Below are 20,658 nucleotides of genomic sequence, written 5' to 3' on the forward strand. Positions count from 1 at the left end.
CAGTGAGGGGCGACCAGGCTTGCAAGGGGGACAGTTGGGGGCAATCATGCTGGTGCAAGGGGGAAGTTGCAGGCAACCAGGCTTGCAGGGGGGCAGTTAGAGGCGACCAGGCCAGCAGAGGGGGGCTTTTGGGGTGACCAGGCAAGCAGGGGGGGTAGTTAGGGGTGATCAGGCTGGCAGGCAGTCCAGTTAGGGGCGGTCAGGCAAGCAGGCATGTGAGCAGTTAGGAGCCAGCAGTCCTGGATTGTGAGAGGGATGTCCAACTGCCAGTTTAGGCCAGATCCTGGGGCCTAAACTGGCAGTCAGACATCCCCTGAGGGGTCCTGGAATGGAGAGGGTGCAGGCTGGGCTGAGGGGAGCCCCCTCCCGTGCACAAATTTTGTGCACCAGGCCTTTAGTCCTTTATAATAAAAGGCTAATATGCAAATAGACCGAATGGCAGAACAACCGAACAATCGGTCACTATGACATGCGCTGACAACCAAGGGGAGCATGTGGAAAATGGTGGGCATGGGCAGCAGGCAGCAGAGCACAGAACATGGTGGGCGTCAGCTGCGGCGGGATGGTGGAGCAGGTGAGCAGGGGTGCCAGACAAAGGCAGGGTGCTGGTCGCTGTCATCGGGACAAGCCTCTGGTGGTTACTGAAAATTCTTTGCTCCCACGCACTGCGGTTTTGCCCAGTGCTCACACCTGCTGCTGGTGCTGGCCCCACTCACACCTGCTGCCAGTGCCCAGCGCCCATTGCTCAGCGCTATAAGTGGGTGCAAGCGGTGGCTGCCAGCCCTGATTGCCCCTCAGGGTTTCTTCACCTCCCCCTGCTCCTGAGGGGTGATTGGGGCCAGTAGCCACCTCTTGCACCCACTGCCAGTGGCGGCCCCGCTTGCACCCGCAGCTGGCGCCTGGTGCCAGTCCCGATTGCTCAGCGTTGTCAGTGGGTACAAGCAGAGGCTTCTGGCTCCAATCACCCCTGAGGGCTTCTCCACCTCCCCCTGCTCCTGAGTGGCGATTGGGGCAGCACCCGCAGCTCACACCCGCTGATCGTGCCAGTCCTGCACCATCAGCAGATGTGAGCGGGGCCGACACTGTCAGCATGTGGGAGCAGTGGTGGTGGGAGCAGTGCTGCTGGCAGACAGGGGACCCGAGACCATGGCAGGAGGGGCCGGGCAGGGGTGTGGAGGATGGGCCAAGACCCTGTGCCCACCACAGCCTCGCGGCCCACAGTCCTTTTAAGGTGCACAAATTCATGCACTGGGCCCCTAGTTGTTAATAGCCAGTGTGCTGTTCATTTCCTTTTCTATTAAAAGGAAATGTTCAGAGACTGAAGCTAAAAAAAAGTCAGTCAGCAGTCTCTTTGCATTCTGTAGGAGATTTTGAAAGCTATCGAAACCATCTTCTTCTCATGGTTTTGTTTGGTACCTGCTCTCCTGTCATCTCTCTAATGGATTTGCTGTATTGTTTCATCTTTTTTGTTGTTGTTGCTTTTTTTTTATTAGCTGTCTCAAAGCTACTTTGGAACTGTGCCAATCCTATATAATAAAAGGCTAGTATGCAAATCGACCAAACAGCTGAACAACAGGTCGCTATGATGCGCACTGACCACCAGGGGGCAGGCACTCAATGCAGGAGATGCCCCTGGGTGGTCAGTGCGCTCCCACAGAGGGAGTGGTGCTCAGTCAGAAGCCAGGCTCACAGCTGGCAAGAGCAGTGGCGGTGGCGGGACACCCCCCAAGGGCTCCTGGTCTGTGAGAGGACACAGGCTGAGCTAAGGGCCCCCCCCCACCCCCCGAGTGCATGAATTTCATGCACCGGGCCTCTAGTTTAAAAATAAACGTTGACTCACACATGCACGATATTTGTCCCTGTCTGACACTGGCCTCTCATTTAAATTAATTCAAAGACAGTTTCCCATGATGCCAGCATTTGCGATGACTATTAATAAATCACAAGGACAAACTCTAGACAGATAGGAATATTCTGACCTGAACCCATTTTTGGACATGGTCAGTTATATGTTGCTTTCTCTTCAGTTCGAAGAGCGTGTGATGTTAAAGTTGTAAATACTTCATCACAAGGGAAATTAGTGAAGCACTCTGAAAGTGTTTTTACTCTTAATGTGGTATACAAGGAGATATGAGAATAAGTTTAATCCATTTACCAGTCATTGTTTTTATCAATGTTGTTTTTATATCATGTTTTTGTTGTTTTATATTATGTTTTTGTTGTTTTTATATCATGTCTTTGTTGTTATAACATGTTGTTTTTGTTTATTTATTAATCAGTTTATATATTATTTTCATATACATTTTACTAATTTTCTTTCATCTCTGTCACTTCTATTATAGAGAAAGAGCAAATAGCGATATCAAAATATTTCTTCTAATTAATTTCCTTTCAATGTCCTCAAATCTGTGCACCAGGCCACTAGTATTAAAATAAATATATATGGCGCCAGTTGGCTTCTTGAAGCAGTGGGGGACCATGCTGCAAAGTACATAATTTTCTAACAACTTTGCTGCACATCTGAAGCTAATACAGAATAACAGTGAATATAAAGAGTAATTGAAAAATAAAAACTTATTTAAAATATTTTAAAAAATAAAAATAAAGACCATATGGATAAACCCACAGCTAACATCATAGTCAATGGGGAAAAACTAAAAGCATTTTCCTTAAGATCAGGAACAGGTCAGGGATGTTCATTTTCACCACTCTGACTCAACATAGGACTGAAAGTTATAGCCACAGCAATTAGACAAGAAGTAAATGAGAAAAGAAAAAAAATAAAATAAAGAAAGAAATGGCATCCAAATTGGAAAGGAAGAAGTAAAACTGTCATGATACTATATATAGAGAAGCCTAAAGATTCCATCAAAAACTACTAGACCTAATAAATGAATTCAGTGAAAAAGTAGGAAACAGCCGGCCAGTGTGGCTCAGTTGTTGAGTATTGACCTATGAACCAGGAGGTCATGGTTCGATTCCTGGTCAGGGCACATGCCCAGGTGTGGGCTTGATCTTCAGTAGGGTATGTGCAGGAGGCAGCCAATCAATGATTCTCTCTCATCATTGATGTTTCTATCTCTCTCTCCCTCTCTGAAATCAATTAAAAATATATTTTTATAGAAAGCAGAATATAAAATAAAAATTATGAAATCAGTTGCATTTTTATACACCAATAATGAACTATAAGGAAGGGATATTGAAAAAAACCCCATTTACAGTTGCATCAAAAAAAATATAAGGTACCTAGAAATAAATTTAACCAAGGAGGTAAAAGACCTGTACTCAGAAAATTTTAAGACACTGAAGGAGATATCAAAGAAGATAAAAGTAAATGGAAGCATAAATAGGAAGAATTAACATAATAAAAATGTCTATACCACTCAAGTAATCTATAAATTCAATACAATTCCTATCAAGATACCAATGGTATATTTCACAGAACTGGAACAAATAATCAAAAAAATGTATATGAAACCACAAAAGATCCCGAATAACCACAGAAATTTGAGAAAGAAGGATAAAGTAGGAAGTATTATGCTACCTGACATGAAACTATGCTACAAGACTATGGTAATCAAAACTTATGACCCTGGCATAAAAGCAGAAATATAGATCAATGGAACAGAATAGAGAGTCCAGAAATAAACTGCCTATGTGGCCAATTATTTTTTTTAAAAAATATATATTTTTTTATTCATTTTAGAGAGGAAGGGAGAGGGAGAGAGAGAGATAGAAACATCAATGATGAGAATCATTGATCGGCTGCCTCCTGCTCGAGCCCACAACCTGGACATGTGCCCTTGGCTGTAATGAGCCAAACCAGCTAGGGCTGGGCAATTAATTTTTAACAAAGGATACAAGAACATACAATGGGGTAAAGACAGTTTAGTCAATAAATGGTGTTGGGATAATTGGACAGATACATGCAAAAAAACAAACAAAAAAACTAGACCACCAACTTAAACCATACATAAGAATAAACTCCTTCTTTCTTTCCTTTCTTCCTTCTCTTTTAAACTACTTTATTCCTTTCTACTCTCTGAACTGTTTTGTTTTTCTTTCCTCCCCCCCTCCCCCTTTTTTGGCCTTTAAGGACAGACACATTCGCATCCTGGACCCCAGGTGAGTCCACGGAGGCCCATAGGGGCAAGGTAATTTAGCCAAGATCACAGTTAATGATGAGAGGCAGAGATAGGGTTCCTTTGAAGTCTTCGGACTATAACACCATTGAGAGAGAGAAGGGAGGCAGTGACACTGTGTGGTCAGAGGATCCATGGTTGAGGGATGAGGCAACTGTGTCACCTACTGATTCTGGTCTAGGTGGCATATATAATGCAAGTCTGGCCCTCTCATGACTCAGTCTCTAAAATTCCTGTCTCCTTCTGACCCTAATAACAATCTGGCTGTGCTGAGGAAGGCCCGAGCTCCATGGTAGTTCTCTCTCCAGCTAGGCAGAATTTGGGGGGCCTTGGGTGGGCTGTGGGAGGGCCCAGGGGCATGGAGTAGCAGTGCAGCTGTTTCTGCAGTGATGACAAGGGGATCTGTAAGCAGAGAGGACTGAAGCTCCTGGAGAGTGTGTTAGGAGGTATGGGCTGCACCTGATTAAAACCTCTGGATTTTTGCGACACTTCCATGAGGTTTCCATGAGAAGCATTCACATTTACAAATAAGAAAACAAATGTATACATGTGAGCAAATCTTCTCAAGGCCACACAACCAGGATCTTCAAAGCATGAAGCCTGAGTCCCATCCCTTTGGCCTTCCCACCATGGGCCCAGGCCAATTGCACACAACTGTCTACACCTCTGGATAACCTGAGATGTCCCAGCTGCCCAGCTGACACACACGAGTCTCCTATCCTCTTCTCTCTTCTACTTCCTTCTCTTCCCCTAGCTCGGGGGTCCTCAAACTTTTTAAACAGGGGGCCAGTTCACTGTCCCTCAGACCGTTGGAGGGCCGGAATATAGTTTAAAAAAAAAAAACTATGAACAAATTCCTATGCACACTGCACATATCTTACTTTGAAGTAAAAAAAACAAAACAGGAACAAATACAATATTTGTATTTGCATGTGGCCCGCGGACCATAGTTTGAGGACCTCTGCCTAGCTTCTATGGGCTTCTATCTGCCAGACTATGGCAGGGACTTCCTACCACACAGGGATCCCACACATGGATGGCTGAGTACTCTTCCATGTGAAGTCCCATGTAGAAAGGTGTGGGACACACACACACACACACACACACACACACACACACTGTCCCTCTCATGGGGGCTGTGGCCCAGGGCTCTGTGAGGAAGAGTATGAGCCTGCCAAGGTTTCTCCATCCTGGCCTCATTTCCTGCCATGTGCAGCCCCATTCAGAGGTTAGGCCTGGCAATTCTAGCTCCCAGACGCTGTTCTTTCTTTTCTGGCCTCTCACCCATGATCCAATCCAATGTAGTGAGTATTGTGCCCTCCCTGCTGGCTTACCAGACAGGTTTGAGGGAAATTGAAATGGGGGACACTTATCAAGAGGTCAGTGACCAACAAATCATCACAATGAACTGATCTGTTTAGGTATACTCACACACACACATGCAGCCTGGACAGCTAGCAGAGATGTGCATGAGTGCATGTGAGCATGATTTTGCATTGTTGTTTTTATTTTTGTTAAACAGTCATTCCTAAGACCTGCCCAAGCCCAGTATCTCTGCAGAGGAGTGGCACTATCAGGACCCCTGTAGATGAGATCCATACCAGGGGCAAGTGCAGAACCAATCACCTATGACAAAGCCTGCCACTCCTGCTGGGAATTATGGGGGTGTCAGTTGGCACCTTGACCCCTGAACACAACAGCCTGTTTAGCCTGACCATCTCATCAGCAAGCTCCCTTGCATGTCCTAGGCAGCCAGCAACACCTTCCTGAGCCCAGGGATCGCAGGGTGTCCATTTCCTGCTGCGATGGTTCTTCCTCCCTTGGCTCTCCTGGCTGTGGCCATGCTGGTTCTGAGCTGCTGCTGCTGGCTTCCATCCTGCTCCCATATCCAGCCTACATTATCTTTCATATGTTCATCTCCTCCAGTAACCTGGGCAGCTGGGCCCAGGGTTACATCATCTGTGGTATTCTCACAGACTCTGTCTTCACTACCTACACCAATACCACCTTGTCCTTCATGGCCACTGTGCTGCACAGCCACCTAACAGTCGCTCGTCCTCTGCACTACCTCTCCTTCATATCCTGTGAAGCTATACAGAATGTGGTGGCCTGCTTCTTCCCCATATTTCTCATTTGGCTTTGCAGGATGCCAGGTTGGAGAGCTAGGATTCTCATGTATCATATAGCTGAGACTGGGCATCAAGTTGAGCCATGGCCCCCTAGTCACTGTCACACACATCTTGTGCATTTTCTTTCTATGCACAGCTCTATCACCTACTGTTTCTGCATGATCTATGCAGGGGTCAGGATTTCAGGTTTCTGGGTTCAGGCTATTCCCAGGAAGGCAGCACTCTGCTTATCCACCAGTGCTAATCACACTGTATGTGAGCTCAGTGGTGGCATTTTCCCTGGATATTGTGCTGACCAAGGAGCACCACATTGATGCCAGGACTGACATATGGCTCACAGCAGCCAGCAGTGAGGTGCTCTTGGCTTCTGATGGCTGCTGGGGATAGTCTGGGGCCACTTCTCATCCAGGAGGCACAGTGACATTTTCACCATTTTTCAGTAGATCTAGACTTCTCAGTCTGGCAGGCGAAAGTTAAAGTTCAATGTATCAGCATCCATTTATAGCCAGATCCTCAAAACTGCACAATAATTGTAGAACATGTCAACATAAGAAACATTCAAGCCTGTAGAGAATTTTATGAGTTTATTTGAGCCAAACTGATGACAATTGCTGGGAAGCAAAACTTCAATGGATTGAGAAAATGCTCCAGAAAATGGCAATTCTGTATCTTATTTTACACATTATAATCAAAAGAGAAGACGCAAGTGGATTACATGAAATCCATTGGCAATAGATTGGGGAGGTGGGAGAAAGCAAAGTGGAGAAACTTCTGAGATTGGATAAAAAGTAAAACAATACCCACATACCTCCTTTACACAGGTGGGTACAGGACAATTATCGGTCAACAATTAACATGATAATGACAATGAGGGGATTTGTAGTCTTTGCTCTGCTGTGGTGTCTGTGCTCTGAGGGGGTCTGAAAAAGGGAAATTACATTGTTTTTGCAAGGGCATGTTTATTAGGCATGTTATCCTAGACACAAAAAGACAATAGACAGACTTAGCTAAGGTGAAGACTGACCTTCGCCAGGGAAGAATACTGCCTTAGGATATGACTACCCACTATGCACTACTCTTAATTAAAAAGTTTTACTTTCAGAACATCCTATATAGTTACTAGAGGCCCAGTGCACAAAAATTTGTGCTCTTGGGGGTAGGGGGTCCCTCAGCCCGGCCTGTGCCCTTTTGCAGTCTGGGACCCTTCAGGGGTGACCACTTGCTGACTTAGGCCTGCTCCCCGGGGGATTGGGCCTAAGATGGCAATCAGACATCCCTCTGGCAGCTTGGCAGCACTCGGGGGATGTCCACTTGCCAGCGGGGAGCAGACCTAAGCTGCAGTCGGATATCCTTAGCGCTGCTGAGAAGGCAGGAGAGGCTCCCACCACCGCTGCTGTACTGGCAGCCATCAGCCTGGCTTGTGGCTGAGCAGAGCTCCTCCATGTGGGAGCTCACTGACCACCAGAGGGCAGCTCCTGCATTGAGCATCTGTCCCCTGGTGGTCAGTGTGTGTCATAGTGACCAGTCATTCCCAGTCTTTCTGCTGTTAGGGTTAGTTTGCATATTACCCTTTTACTATATAGGATAGAGGCCTGGTGCACGGGAGGAGGCCAGCTGGTTTGCTCTGAAGGGTGTCCCGGATCAGGGTGGGGGTCCTGCTTGGGTGCCTGGCCAGCCTGGGTGAGGGGCTGATGGCTGTTTGCAGCTGGTCACACCCCCTTCAGGGTGGGGGTCCCCACTGTGGTGCCTGGCCAGCCTGGATGAGGGGCTGATGGCTGTTTGCAGCTGGTCACACCCCCTTCAGGGTGGGGGGTCCCCACTGGGGTGCCTGGCCAGTCTGGTGAGGGGCTGAGTGCCATTTTCAGGCTGGCGGGCAACTGAAGCTCCCAGCCTCTTTTTTTTTTCTTTTTTTTTTTTTATTCTGGGATTTATTTACCTTCTATAGCTGTCACTGGAGCTGGAGCCGGCTCTCAGCTCTGAGGCCGTGGCTGGCTGAAAGCAGGTATCTGAGTTTGTTTAGTTTCTATAATTGAAACTCTGTTACCATCACTGGCGCTCTAAGCTCTGAGCCCGCTGTGGCTGAAAGCAGGTATCTGGGGTTTGTTTAGCTTCTATAATTGCAACATTGTTGCATCCGTAGCTCAGAGCCCAGCCGCAGCAGGTGGGGAACCTTGGCTTCCTCCATCACTGGAGCAAGCAAGCCTCATGTTCGCTTCAGCTGCGTGGCTGCCGGCCGCCATCTTTGTTGGCAGTAAATTTGCATATCCTGCTGATTAGCCAATGGAAAGTGTAGCAGAGGTATGGTTAATTACCATGTTTGTCTATTATTAGATAGGATTTTAGATCTCTGAGTCTGCAGGGTTGTGATGCAAGCCTCTCCTGAGTTTGTCAGATTTATGACCTCTTTTCATCCACAAACAGGACCTTTAAGATGACTCCAATTGAAGGTTCTCAACATTTCAGCGGTTTTTAAGTATAGTGACACCATAACCCTACTTGTAAATGGAAGCAAATGAAAGAGTTCTGGTCAAAGTGGGTCAAGGCTCTGATCTGTTCCCTTCTCCTGCCTTCCTCTACACCTTTCACGGGCATTGATGAAGCATAGCTGCTGACAAACACACAGAAGCCAAAACATTACTGAAAACTGGAACCCAAGAAGTACACAGGCAGATCTGTTGAATCTGGGACGAGGTGCTCCCATTTTGGCAGCTACTCGGGATATAGGAGGGAAGAAAGCAAACCCAGGATACACCTACTATGAAGAGTGACATAGAGACTCTATGAAGCTGGGACCCCAAGAGATTACAGTCTCAGAACAAGGATAAATCAGAACTAAGAAAGCAGCAAGAGAACTGCCTGCCTTAATATTGGTGCCATGCAGAAGACGGAGAAAATTCCTTTAGAATTCTTAAGTAGAAGCCACCCTTCTGACAGAATTAAAGCTAAGTTTCAGGAGAAACAAAATGGCAGTGGAATAGGCAGACGTGTCCCGAGCCTTGTCCTGGAGCATATAGGAGCAACTAAATTGAATAACATCCACCCTGAATTGGTGAAGTAGACACAGCTGATGAGACAATTCACAGCCGGGAAGAGGAGAGGACTCCTGGAGAATGGTAAAATCAGGGATCTGGGCTGGAAAGAATTACAAGACTTCCAAGCCCAGAGGGTCAGAAGGAAGCCACACGGCACCAAGTCCACCTCCCGTGGGACAAGGCAGCTGACAGCAGGGGATTCTACATCTAAGCCCACAGTCATGAGAGGCTGAGCCCCGAGGGGGTAGCCTGAACAACTGCCCAAGCCACACCGTGCCAGAGGGGAGAGGGGTTCGCAGTGTCACAGCTCTTTCCCCTCATTGGTCTTTGCTTTTATTCACTAAACCCAGTTCATAGGACTTTTCAAATACAAACACACCCATGGCTGAGCTGCAGACTTGTGGAGTCTGGAGAGAGGCTGGGGAGAGGAACTGCTCAGGGAGAGGTGGCCAGGAGTCTGGCATTGAGTCATACCTGACGTGCTAGACCTAGGCAGCCATTATCTCCTGAAGAGATAGCCCCTCCCTGCAGTCTCCAGACAATTAATATCACAACACCCAGACTACACCCTGAGTGCTACAAAGGATACAAAAAAAATCTGAGAGACCCTTCAGTCCCTGAAAGCCATTCGGCAACCTCCCCAACTATAGCTCTGTCAGAAACAGCCACTTGAGAGATTAAGATTGAAAGCAGGTAAGCTAAGTGGGAAGATTGATCCTGCCAGCTGGTAGTCAAGGCTGTGGAAATAGTCACAAACAGAGGACAGTGGACTGCTTGGAACTTCAACAATCTAACAGGAAACTAAGAAATGGCAGACAGTACAGAAGAATGGGATCTTAAACAGCCGTCATGGGACATTAAAACTTGGTGGACACTTAACTTTTTCATTTTTATTTTATTATTATTTTGTTATCTCTCTTTTTCTTCTTTTTTCTGTATTTCCATTTTTTGTTTGTTTCTTTATTTTTATTTCTTCCAGCATTATTTTTCATCATTATATTTCTATTTTTTCTATTTTTATTTTATCCTATTTTTTAATTAATTTTTAAATTTTTTTCTACTTTCTCTTTCTCTTTCTTCTTATCCACTCATCCTCTTCCTACTTCCTCTATACTGAGCTGAGGTCCACCCCATATTTATCCAATTCCTTAACCTTATTTCCTGTATATAAGCTCAGCCTCTACAGATTCTGCCCCCACCCTTTTTTCTGAGTGTTTGGTGTTTGCATTTTTTGGTTTATCTGTTTGTTCTGTGGTGTTTTCTCCATATATATACACTGAGTGGCCAGATTATTATGACCACCCCATCAATACTTCGTTGGGCCACCTTTTGCCTTCAATGCTGTGGTGATTCTTCTTGGCATTGACTCCACGAGATGTTGAAAGGTGATGCAAGGAATCTGACACCATGCCTGATGAATAGCACTGTCCAGTTCTGTGAGATTTGATGGTTGTGGAACCATCCGCTTGATGGCTCTTTTAACTTCATCCCACAAATGCTCAATTGGATTGAGATCTGGTGATTGTGGGGGCCACCTAAGCAAGGTAAAGTCTCCCTCATGTTCTTGAAACCACTCCTGCACAATACGAGCACCATGGCATGGTGCATTGTCTTGTTGGAAGAAGCCATCTCCATTGGGATACGCCATCAACATGATAGGATAAACCTGATCAGCAGCGATACTTAGGTATGTTGTGCTATTCAGACATTGTTCCACATGAATTAAAGGGCCCAAATCATGCCAGGAAAACATGCCCCAAACCATAACACTGCCCCCACCAGCTTGAAGGGTTGTACTCATGCATGTGGGGTGCATGCTTTCATGCTGTTTCTGCCAAATTCTCACTCTGCCATCTGCATGATGCAACTAGAAACGTGATTCATCGGACCACATGACTTTTTTCCAATGCTCGACTGTCCAATCCTTGTGTTCCTGTGAGAATTGGAGACTTTTTTATCTTGGTAACTGCAGACAGAAAAGGTGTTTGAACAGACCTTCAGCTTCCATATCACATACAATGCAGTGTATGGCTAATTTGCCTACAAACGTCAGGTGGTCTTAATAATCTGGCCACTCAGAGAGAGTGTGTGTGTGTATGTGTGTGTGTATTTCCCTTTTTCTTCTTTTTCTTTTCCCACCATTTTTTCTCTCCTTGATATCATTTGCACTCTCTTTTCTCTCCCCTAATTCTCTTTTCTCTGGTGGTCACTTATATTGGGTTTATAGGTGTCATGAGTACATTCGTGTTTTGTTCCCTTTGTGTCATATCTTGCTGAGCTGCATTTTTTCCTGTTTGATCAATGTGGTAGAAAGCGAGCCACATAACCAGACACCTGGAGAGGAGACTCCATCCATGAAAACGTCAATAACACTCCAGACACTCCAGACCCAACTACAGAGGCAGGAAAAAGGCAGCAGTGAGGGAGAGAGTGTGAGTGAGTGAGGGAGAGAAAGGGGAGTGTGTGGATGTGGTGTGTGTGTGTGTGTGTGTGTGTGTACATGAGTGAGGGACAGTTAGATCCTGCAGGACAGGCAGACCGAGCTCGCCTAGATGGGCAGGCTCTGCTACAATTGCAAACAGTCCTGGGGAGGCTGGCTCTACCACAGAGGCTGCATCTTCTTGAAGGGGAGAGCTGCTGTGACTGAGAGCCCAGCCTCACCTCCACCTAGGGTACCCTCAGACACCACCTGGGACTTTACAGCCACCCCTGCCAGGGACCTGCTGCCTTGGGTGCAGTCCCACTGTCGTCGAGACTCCAGCCACCCCAGCCACAGGCTCCTGTGAGTTCCAAAGCACATTCCTCTCTGGCTGGCCCAACGCTTTGCACAGGGTACCACAAACACATGAGCAGCAGCAGCGTGAGAAGCCCGCCCCCGTCTGAGGAGCAGCAGCCACACAGGCAGCCTGCCCCTGTCCGAGGAGCAGCAACTGTGTGAGCTATCTGCCCCCGTTTGACTACCAGCAGCCACGCACAGCTCACCCCCATTTGAGAAGCAGCAGCCATGTGAGCAGCCGCCCCTGTCTGAGGAGCAGCAACTGCATTAGCTTCCCGCCCCCATTTGATGAGCAGCAACCGCACGCAGTCCACCCCCATCTGAGGAGCAGCAGCCACATGAGCAATTCACCCCCATCTGAGGAGCAGCAGCCTCATGAGCTGCCCACCCCCATCCAAGGAATAGCATCCTCGTGAGCAGCCCATCCCTGCCTGGGGAGCAGCAGCCAGGAGAGCAGCAGCCAGGTGAGCAGCCTGCCTCCGCCAGCCAGAGGTGGCACCACTGCTGCTAAAAGCAACACGAGCAGTGCCCACAAGAGGAGCTGCCACCAACTGAGGAGCAGACGCTGCCGCAACTGCCCAAGGAGCAGCTGATGCCTGAGGAGCTGCTGCTACCCTAGAAACAGCCCCCACACAACTCGACACCTAGATCCTTAGGCAGAGCAAAAATGGGGAGACAAAGAAACCCCCAAAGGAAGGGAAAGGAGGAATAGCCAGAGAAGCAACTAAGTGAAATGGAGCCATGCAATATGCCAGAAAAAGAATTCATAATAAGGGTCGTACAGTTCATGAACCTGATGAATGAAAAAATCAACAACTTATGTAAGAATCAAGGAGAAATAGTGATATAGCTGCAATAAAAAACACTATGGAAAGTTTCAACAGTAGGCTAGGAGAAGCAGAGGACTAAATTAGCAAATTACATTACAGGGAAGCAAAACACACCCAAACTGACCTGCAATTAGAAAAAAAAATTAAAAGACAGGAGGAGAGACAAAGAAAACTTTGGGACAACAGGAAACGAAGCAACATACAAATAATAGGGGTGCCAGAACGACAGTAAGAGGAACAAGGGTTAGAAAACTTATTTGAAGAACTAATGTCAGAAAACTTCTCTGATGTGGGGAAGAAAAAAAATCACACAATCACAGAGTCCCAAACAAGATGAACCTGAAAAGACCCACACCAAGACACATCGTAATTATGATGGCAAATGTTCAGGACAAAGAGAGAATCTTAAAGGCTGCAAGATAGAGACAGAATGTTATGTACAAGGGAACTCTCATTAGATTATCAAATGATTTCTCAACAGAAACAAATCAGGCCAGAAATAAACAAAAGGAAATTTACAAAGTGATGCAAAACAAGGGACTGAATCCAAGAATACTCTATCCAGCAAGGCTATCATTCAAAATTGAAGAGGAAATAAGGAGCTTCACAGACAAAAAAGGGCTAAGGGAGTTTATCACTACCAAGCCAACAATGCAAAAAATGTTAAAGGGACTGGTGTAAAAAGAATAAATAAAAAGGAAAGAAGGAACACAGGCACCAAAACCAAAAATGGCTACAAACAAGTACCTATCGATAATAACTTTAAACATAAATGGACTGAATGCTCCAATCAAAAGACATTGAGTGGCTGAATGGATAAGAAAACATGACCCATATATATGCTGTCTACAAGAGACCCACCTCAGAACAAGGGACTCACACAGGCTGAAAATGAAGGGATGGAAAAATATGTTTCAGGCAAATGGAAATGAAAATAAAAGCTGGGGTAGCAATATTTATATCTGACAAAATAGACCTCAAAGTAAAGGCCATAACAAGAGAAAAAAATGGCTACTTCATAATACTAAAGGAATCAATACAACAAGAGGATATAACCCTGGTAAACATATATGAACCCAATGCAGGAGCACCCAAATACATAAAAAACTCCTCAAAGATATCAAGGGAGAGATTGACAACAATTCAATCATAGTAGGGTATTTTGATACCACACTAACATCAATGGATAAATCATCTAGACAAAAAATCAGCAGAGACATAAATCAATCCTAAATGACTCACTAGATAAGATGGACTTAATTGACATCTTCAGAACATTTCACCCCAAAACCACGGAATATATGTACTTCTCAAATGTACATGGGACATTTTCAAAGATAGACCACATATTGGGTCACAGGCAAAGTTTCTCCAAATTCAAGAAAATTGAAATCATATCAAGCATATTCTCAGACCACAGTATCATAATATTAGAAATAAACTACAATAAAAACAATCAAGAAATTCAAACACTTGGAAGCTGAATAGCATATTAAACAATGATTGGGTTACCAAAGAGATCAATGAAGAAATTAAAAACATCCTGGAAATGAATGACAATGAAAACACAACAATCCAAAATCTATGGGACACAGTGAAAGCAGTCTTGAAAGGGAAGTTTATAACTCTACAGGCCTACCTCAAAAAATGAGAAAAAATCGTAATAAATCATCTAACTCTACAACATAAAGAATTAGAAAGAGAGCAACAAGAAAAGCCCAGAGTGAGCAGAATGAAGGAGATAATAAAGATCAGAGCAGAAATAAATGACATAGAGACCAAAAAAACAGTACAAAAGATCAATAAAACCAAGAGCTGGTGCTTTGAAAGGATAAACAAGATAAATGAACCTCTAGACCTGTGGTTCTCAACCTGTGGGTCTCGACCCCTTTGGGGGTCAAACAACCCTTTCACATGGGTCGCCTAAGACCATCCTGCATATCATATATTTACATTATGATTCATAACAGTAGCAACATTACAGTTATGAAGTAGCAATGAAAATAATTTTATGGTTGGGTCACAACATGAGGAACTGTATTTAAAGGGCCAGAAGGTTGAGAAACACTGCAGACAGATTCACTAAGAAGCAAAGAGAGAGGACCCAAATAAACAAAATCAGAAATGAAAGAGGCAAAATAACAGACTCCACAGAAATACCAAGGATTGTTAAAAAAATACTATAAACAACTTTATTCCAACAAACTACACAACCTAGAGGAAATGGACATATTCCTAGAAAAATACAACCTTCCAAAACTCCATCTGGAATAATCTAAAAATCTCAATAGGCTGATAACTATGGGGGAAATTGAAGCAGTCATCCATAAGCTTCCAGCAAACAAAAGCCCACGGCCAGACAGCTTCACAAGGAATTTTACCAAACATTCAAAGTAGAACTAAAAACTATCCTCCTCAACTATTCCAAAAAATTCAGGAGGAAGGAACACCTCCAAGCTCATTCTATAAATCCAACATTACCCTAATACAAAAACCAGATAAAGACACCATAAAGAAAGAGAATTACAGGCCAATATCTGTGATGAACATAGATGCTAAAATCTTCAACAAAATTCTAGCAAATCAGAACCAGCATTACATCAGAAAGATCATACACCATGACCAAGTAGGATTTATCCCAGGGATGCAAGGATAGTACAATATCCACAAATCAGTAAACATGATACATCACATAAACAAATTGAGAGATAAAAATCACATAGTCATATCAATTGATGCAGAAAGAGCACTTGACAAAATACAACACCCTTTCTTGTAAAAACCATCAGCAAAATGGAAATAGAGGGATCATACCTCAATGTAATAAAAGCCTTATACAACAAACCTACAGCCAACATCATACTCAATGGGCAAAAACTAAAACCATTTCCCCTAAGAACAGGAACAAGACAGGGATGCCCACTTTCACCACCCCTGTTTTACACAGTACTGGATGTGCTATCAGACAAGAAGAAATAAAAGGCATGCAAATTGGAAAGAAGAAGTAAAACTGTCACTCTTTGCAGATGACATGATATTCTACATAGAAAACCCTAACGACTTCATCAAAAAAAAACTACTAGACTTAATAAATGAATTTGGCAATATAGCAGGATACAAAATTAACACCCAGAAATCTATGGCTTTTGTATACGCCAACAATGAACTCACAGAAAGAGAAACTAAGAAAACAAAAAACAAAAACAAAAACAAAATCCCATTTACCATTCCAACAATAAAAAAAATTAAGATACCTAGAAATAAACTTAACTAAACAAGTAAAGACTTATATATACTAGGAAAACTACAGGGTGTTGAAAAAAAGAGATAAAGGAAGACATAAACAAATAGAAGAACATACGATGTTCATGGATTGGTAGAATCAACATCATTAAAGTATCCAAACTACCCAAAGCAATCTATAGAATCAATGCAATCCCCATTTAAATACCAATTGCATACTTCATAGACCCAGAACAAACTCCAAAAATTCATATGGAATAAAAAAAGACCTGGAATATTCTGAGAAAGAAGAACAATATTGGAAGGAATCACAATACCAGATATCAAGCTATATTACAAAGCCACTGTTTTCAAAACTGCCTGTTATTGGCACAAGAACAGACTTATAGACCAGTTGAACAGAACAGAGAACCCATAAATCTACCCAATCCATTATGCTCACTTAATATTTGACAAAGGAGGCAAGAGCATACAATGGAGATAAGACAGTCTCTTCAATAAATGGTGCTGGGAAAACTGGACAGATACATAAAATAAAAATGAAAGGAGACCCCCAACTTACACCCTTCACAAAAATAAACTCAAAATGAATAAAGGGCTTAAAGGTAAGACAGGAAACCATAAAAATCTTAGAAGAATCCATAGGCAGAAAAATATCAGGCATATTTTGTAGCAAATGTTTACAGATGCAGCTCCTAGGACAGTGATGGCGAACCTATGACACGCGTGTCAGAGGTGACACGTGAACTCATTTTTTTGGTTGATTTTTCTTTGTTAAATGGCATTTAAATATATAAAATAAATATCAAAAATATAAGTCTTTGTTTTACTATGGTTTCAAATATCAAAAAATTTCTATATGTGACACGGCACCAGAGTTAAGGTTTTTCAAAATGCTGACATGCCGAGCTCAAAAGGTTCGCCATCACTGTGACCTAGGACAATGGAAACTAAGAAGAAAAAAACAAATGGGACTACATCAAAATAAAAACTTCTGCACAGCAAAAGAAACCATCTACTAAATAAGAAAGCCCACTGCATTGGCAACATTATTTGCCAATGTTATATCTGATAAGGGTTTAGTATCCAAAATTTATAGGGGACTCATACAATTTAACAAAAAGAAGGTAAACAATCCAATCAAACAATGGGCAAAGGACCTAAATAGACCCCTTTCAAAAGAGGTCATATAGAAGGGCAAGAGACATGCAAACATGCTCTAAGTCACTAATCATTGGAGAGATGCAAATAAAAATGACAATGAGGTACCACCTCATACCTGTCAGAATGGCTATCATCAACAAATTGACAAGTGCTGGCAAGGATGTGGAGTAAAGGCAACCCTTGTACACTGCTAGTGGGAATTCAGACTGGTGCAGCCACTTTGGAAAACAGTATTGAGTTTCTTCAAAAAATTAAAAATGGAAATCCCATTTGACCCAGTAATTTCACTTCTAGGAATATATCCAAAGAAATCAGAAACACCAATCAGAAAGGATATATGCACCCCTATGTTCATTGAAACACAATTTACAATAGCTAAGATTTGGAAACAGCCTAAGTCCCCATCAACAGATGAGTGGATTAAAACATGTGGTTTACAATGGAATACTATGCTGTTGTAAAAAGAAGGAACTGTTACCATTTCCAATAGCATGGATGGACCTCGAGAGCATTATGCTAAGCAAAATAAGCCAGTCGGAGAAAGATAGATATCATATGACCTCAGTCATTTGTAGAATATAATGAACATAAACTGATGAACTAAAATAAATCCAGAGACAGAGAAGCATTGAACAGACCATCCAACCTCAGAGGGAAGATGGTGGGCCCCCAGGGGGTGAGAGATCAACCAAAGGAGTCCCAGATTAGAAAGGATGCAGGCTGGGCTGAGGAACACCACCCCCCCCCCCACTACTGTGCATGAAATTCATGCACTGGGCCTCTAGTAATAAATAAAAAAGTGTAGTGAAGTCTTGTTCATTTCAACCTAGTGTAATGCCCCATGGGAACTGGCTTAGGACTCCACTCTTCTTTTCTTTCTGCCAATTTGGGGTTCCTATTAGGTACTTAGGTTCTAACCACTGTCAAACACTGTCTTTTTGCTTTTAGAACCTTGCTTGATGCTCCAAGCAATTCACTGGTCCACTGCTTGTGTGTATCTCCACAGGCCTTGGCTGCAAGCAGAAGAGGCCATTCTCCCCTCCTTGCCTGTCATCCAGCTGTCAATCTCAATCACTCATCACTCAAAAGTTTGTTTCTAACAGGGCTTTAGGTGGGGATGGTGCTGTTTTGCTTTCAGGGAATATGATGGGTGGTTTTTCTTATCCCAGAAGTACTCCTCTGCAAGTGACCAAAATCTCTGTCTTGGCTGGACAGAGATAGTTGTATGGAGCCCAATGGGGTCAGCTTAGACACTGGAGTTTATATCAGTCTGGTTCCTAGAATAGTGGGGTGGATGGTACTTCTCCAGTCCCGTCACTAAGGTGACGAAGCAAGCATTCCACCAGGCCACTCACGCTGCCCGCCCTCAGCGGCTGCCCCCCTGGGACTGGGGGACTCCGGCAGGGCTGAGAGGACTGGCCGCCATCTTTGTGATGGAGTGATGGTTAATTTGCATATTACCCTTTTATTTGATAGGATATATATATCCTGGTCTGAAACCATACTTCTTATTTCTCTGGTAATAAAAACAAAACAAAACACCAAGGCAAGAGGGTCAGTGGTAGGTAAATGAATGCTCAATTTATTGGAAATGACTCCATCTCTTTGCCTTTCTTTGCTGTTTAGTGTAGAGAAAGAATACTGTTCATTACCATGTGCTTTTCATCTGTCTTCATTAACAAGAGAGACTCAGACTTCTTTCTTCACCAAACTAAAGCCTCTATTCTGGCTAATTAGATGTGAGCAGAGGAATTATGTGGAACTCTGGAGAAGGCTGCTTAGATGGAGCATACATGGCCATGTAGGAAATTTATCTCTTTATCTTTTCTTCTTCCTGCCTCAGAAATGTAGACATTGTGGCTGGTTCAGGCTGGTGCCCCAGCAGCCATCTTGCAACAAGAGACAGCCTTGAGGATAGACACCATCTAGAAGTGCTGTGACAGAAAGATAGATGATGCCCTTTGTTAGGTTGGACAGTCAAGAGTCAGCAGGGACTGTTCACATACATACTTCTCTTACATGAGAGTGACAGGGATCTACTTGTTTGTACCTGTATCACCCAATCTTAAGGAAATTTCTAGCTTTGCCTTCAAATTGTGTGAACTTGGATGAGTAACTTCCCATCCCTGGGGAACATTCTCATATCCACCATGGTGGATGCAGTGGTGACATCATGCATAGTATTCTAAACACCCCGTACCTTCACCCACTCCACATACATGTCACTTTCTAGTATTTGCTGAGCCTCAGTTTCTCTTTGAGAAACTACCTCTCCTCCCTTGGTTTACAAGGTTAAGTGAGGCTGAAACCCTTTCATGGCTGCAAAGAAGAGGGACCTAAAAAATCATTGGAGCACTACCACCCAGTGAGGAAGGTCAGAGGGTGCTCCTGGAACTCCCAACAACACCTTTACCAGGGATCTGGTAGCCTGGACTGCCTATAGGCTGGGTGCAGGTTTCTGCAGTTTCTTGTGCAATGCATCTTTGTACAACTGTGAAACTGAAGACCAGAGAGGAGCAGGGATAGGCCCAAGCTACTCAGGGGCAGAATGCTAAGGTTAAGAGAAAGTTTGAGTCTCCTAAAGCAGGGCTTCACTCTGCACATGGGATTTGTTTTGGTATGAGAGCCACCCAACCTCATGTGCTGTCGCTTCCTCTGGGGATACACACAGACACACACACTCACATCAGAGGAAATGGCCTTATGGCATGAGATCAGAGGAGAAGTGAATCTTGGGCTTGTGAAAAAGCCAAAAGAAGAAAGAAAATAGAGACAGCTCCACCACAGGACAGGAGTATCCAGTCTCCTAGAACATAACCAAGATCTACAGCATGGGGAGGGGAGGGAATCCAATAATGATGGGCTTGGGTACCCAAGACCATGCCCAGGGCAGGCAGAAGGTGACAGGGCCTGGGGTCTGAAATATACAGCTCTGGGTAGGAGAAACAAGAATAAGTCACTTCCTCCAAACTCTCCACCCAATAAAATGGAGGAGGTTAAAGAAGAGAAGTCTTTGGTTTCCTCCTCTAAAAATTGGAGAGCTTGGAGTAGAGGACCTCAAGAGTACCACAGGTTCAGAAATACTACTATTGGTTATCTATCCATAACTCCCTATGCTCCCAGACCCATGGAGAATGTTTTCTCTGTTCTGGAGATCCCTCTAAGTATAGAAAAGTTCAGCACTTTTAGAGTTAAGAACTGGGGGTAAAGTAGCCAATGGCAGAGTACTAGACCACTCACCCTTGGACTAGGGCAAAGTTCACCTTTCTGGAGTCTTGATACCTCATTTGTAATAAGGGCCAGAATCACCACACTGGCTGTAATGAGGAGGCCTCATGAGTG

At 44.1% G+C, this 20,658-nt stretch overlaps 1 protein-coding gene across 1 annotated transcript; it reads left to right on the plus strand.

Moving 5' to 3' along the window:
• The first annotated feature begins 492 nt into the window (after nt 1-492).
• Nucleotides 493-6,714, plus strand: GPR148 (G protein-coupled receptor 148). Its single transcript, XM_070408735.1, is given in 7 exon segments — nt 493-574; nt 5,891-6,287; nt 6,289-6,407; nt 6,410-6,463; nt 6,466-6,504; nt 6,507-6,632; nt 6,635-6,714. Coding segments are annotated over 7 exon segments (897 nt in total).
• Nucleotides 6,715-20,658: the final 13,944 nt, after the last annotated feature.

The sequence above is a fragment of the Myotis yumanensis genome, unplaced genomic scaffold, assembly GCF_028538775.1.
Source record: "Myotis yumanensis isolate MYYU_CA2020_CCGP unplaced genomic scaffold, mMyoYum1.0.hap1 SCAF_3, whole genome shotgun sequence".
Classification (NCBI taxonomy): Eukaryota; Metazoa; Chordata; class Mammalia; order Chiroptera; family Vespertilionidae; genus Myotis; species Myotis yumanensis.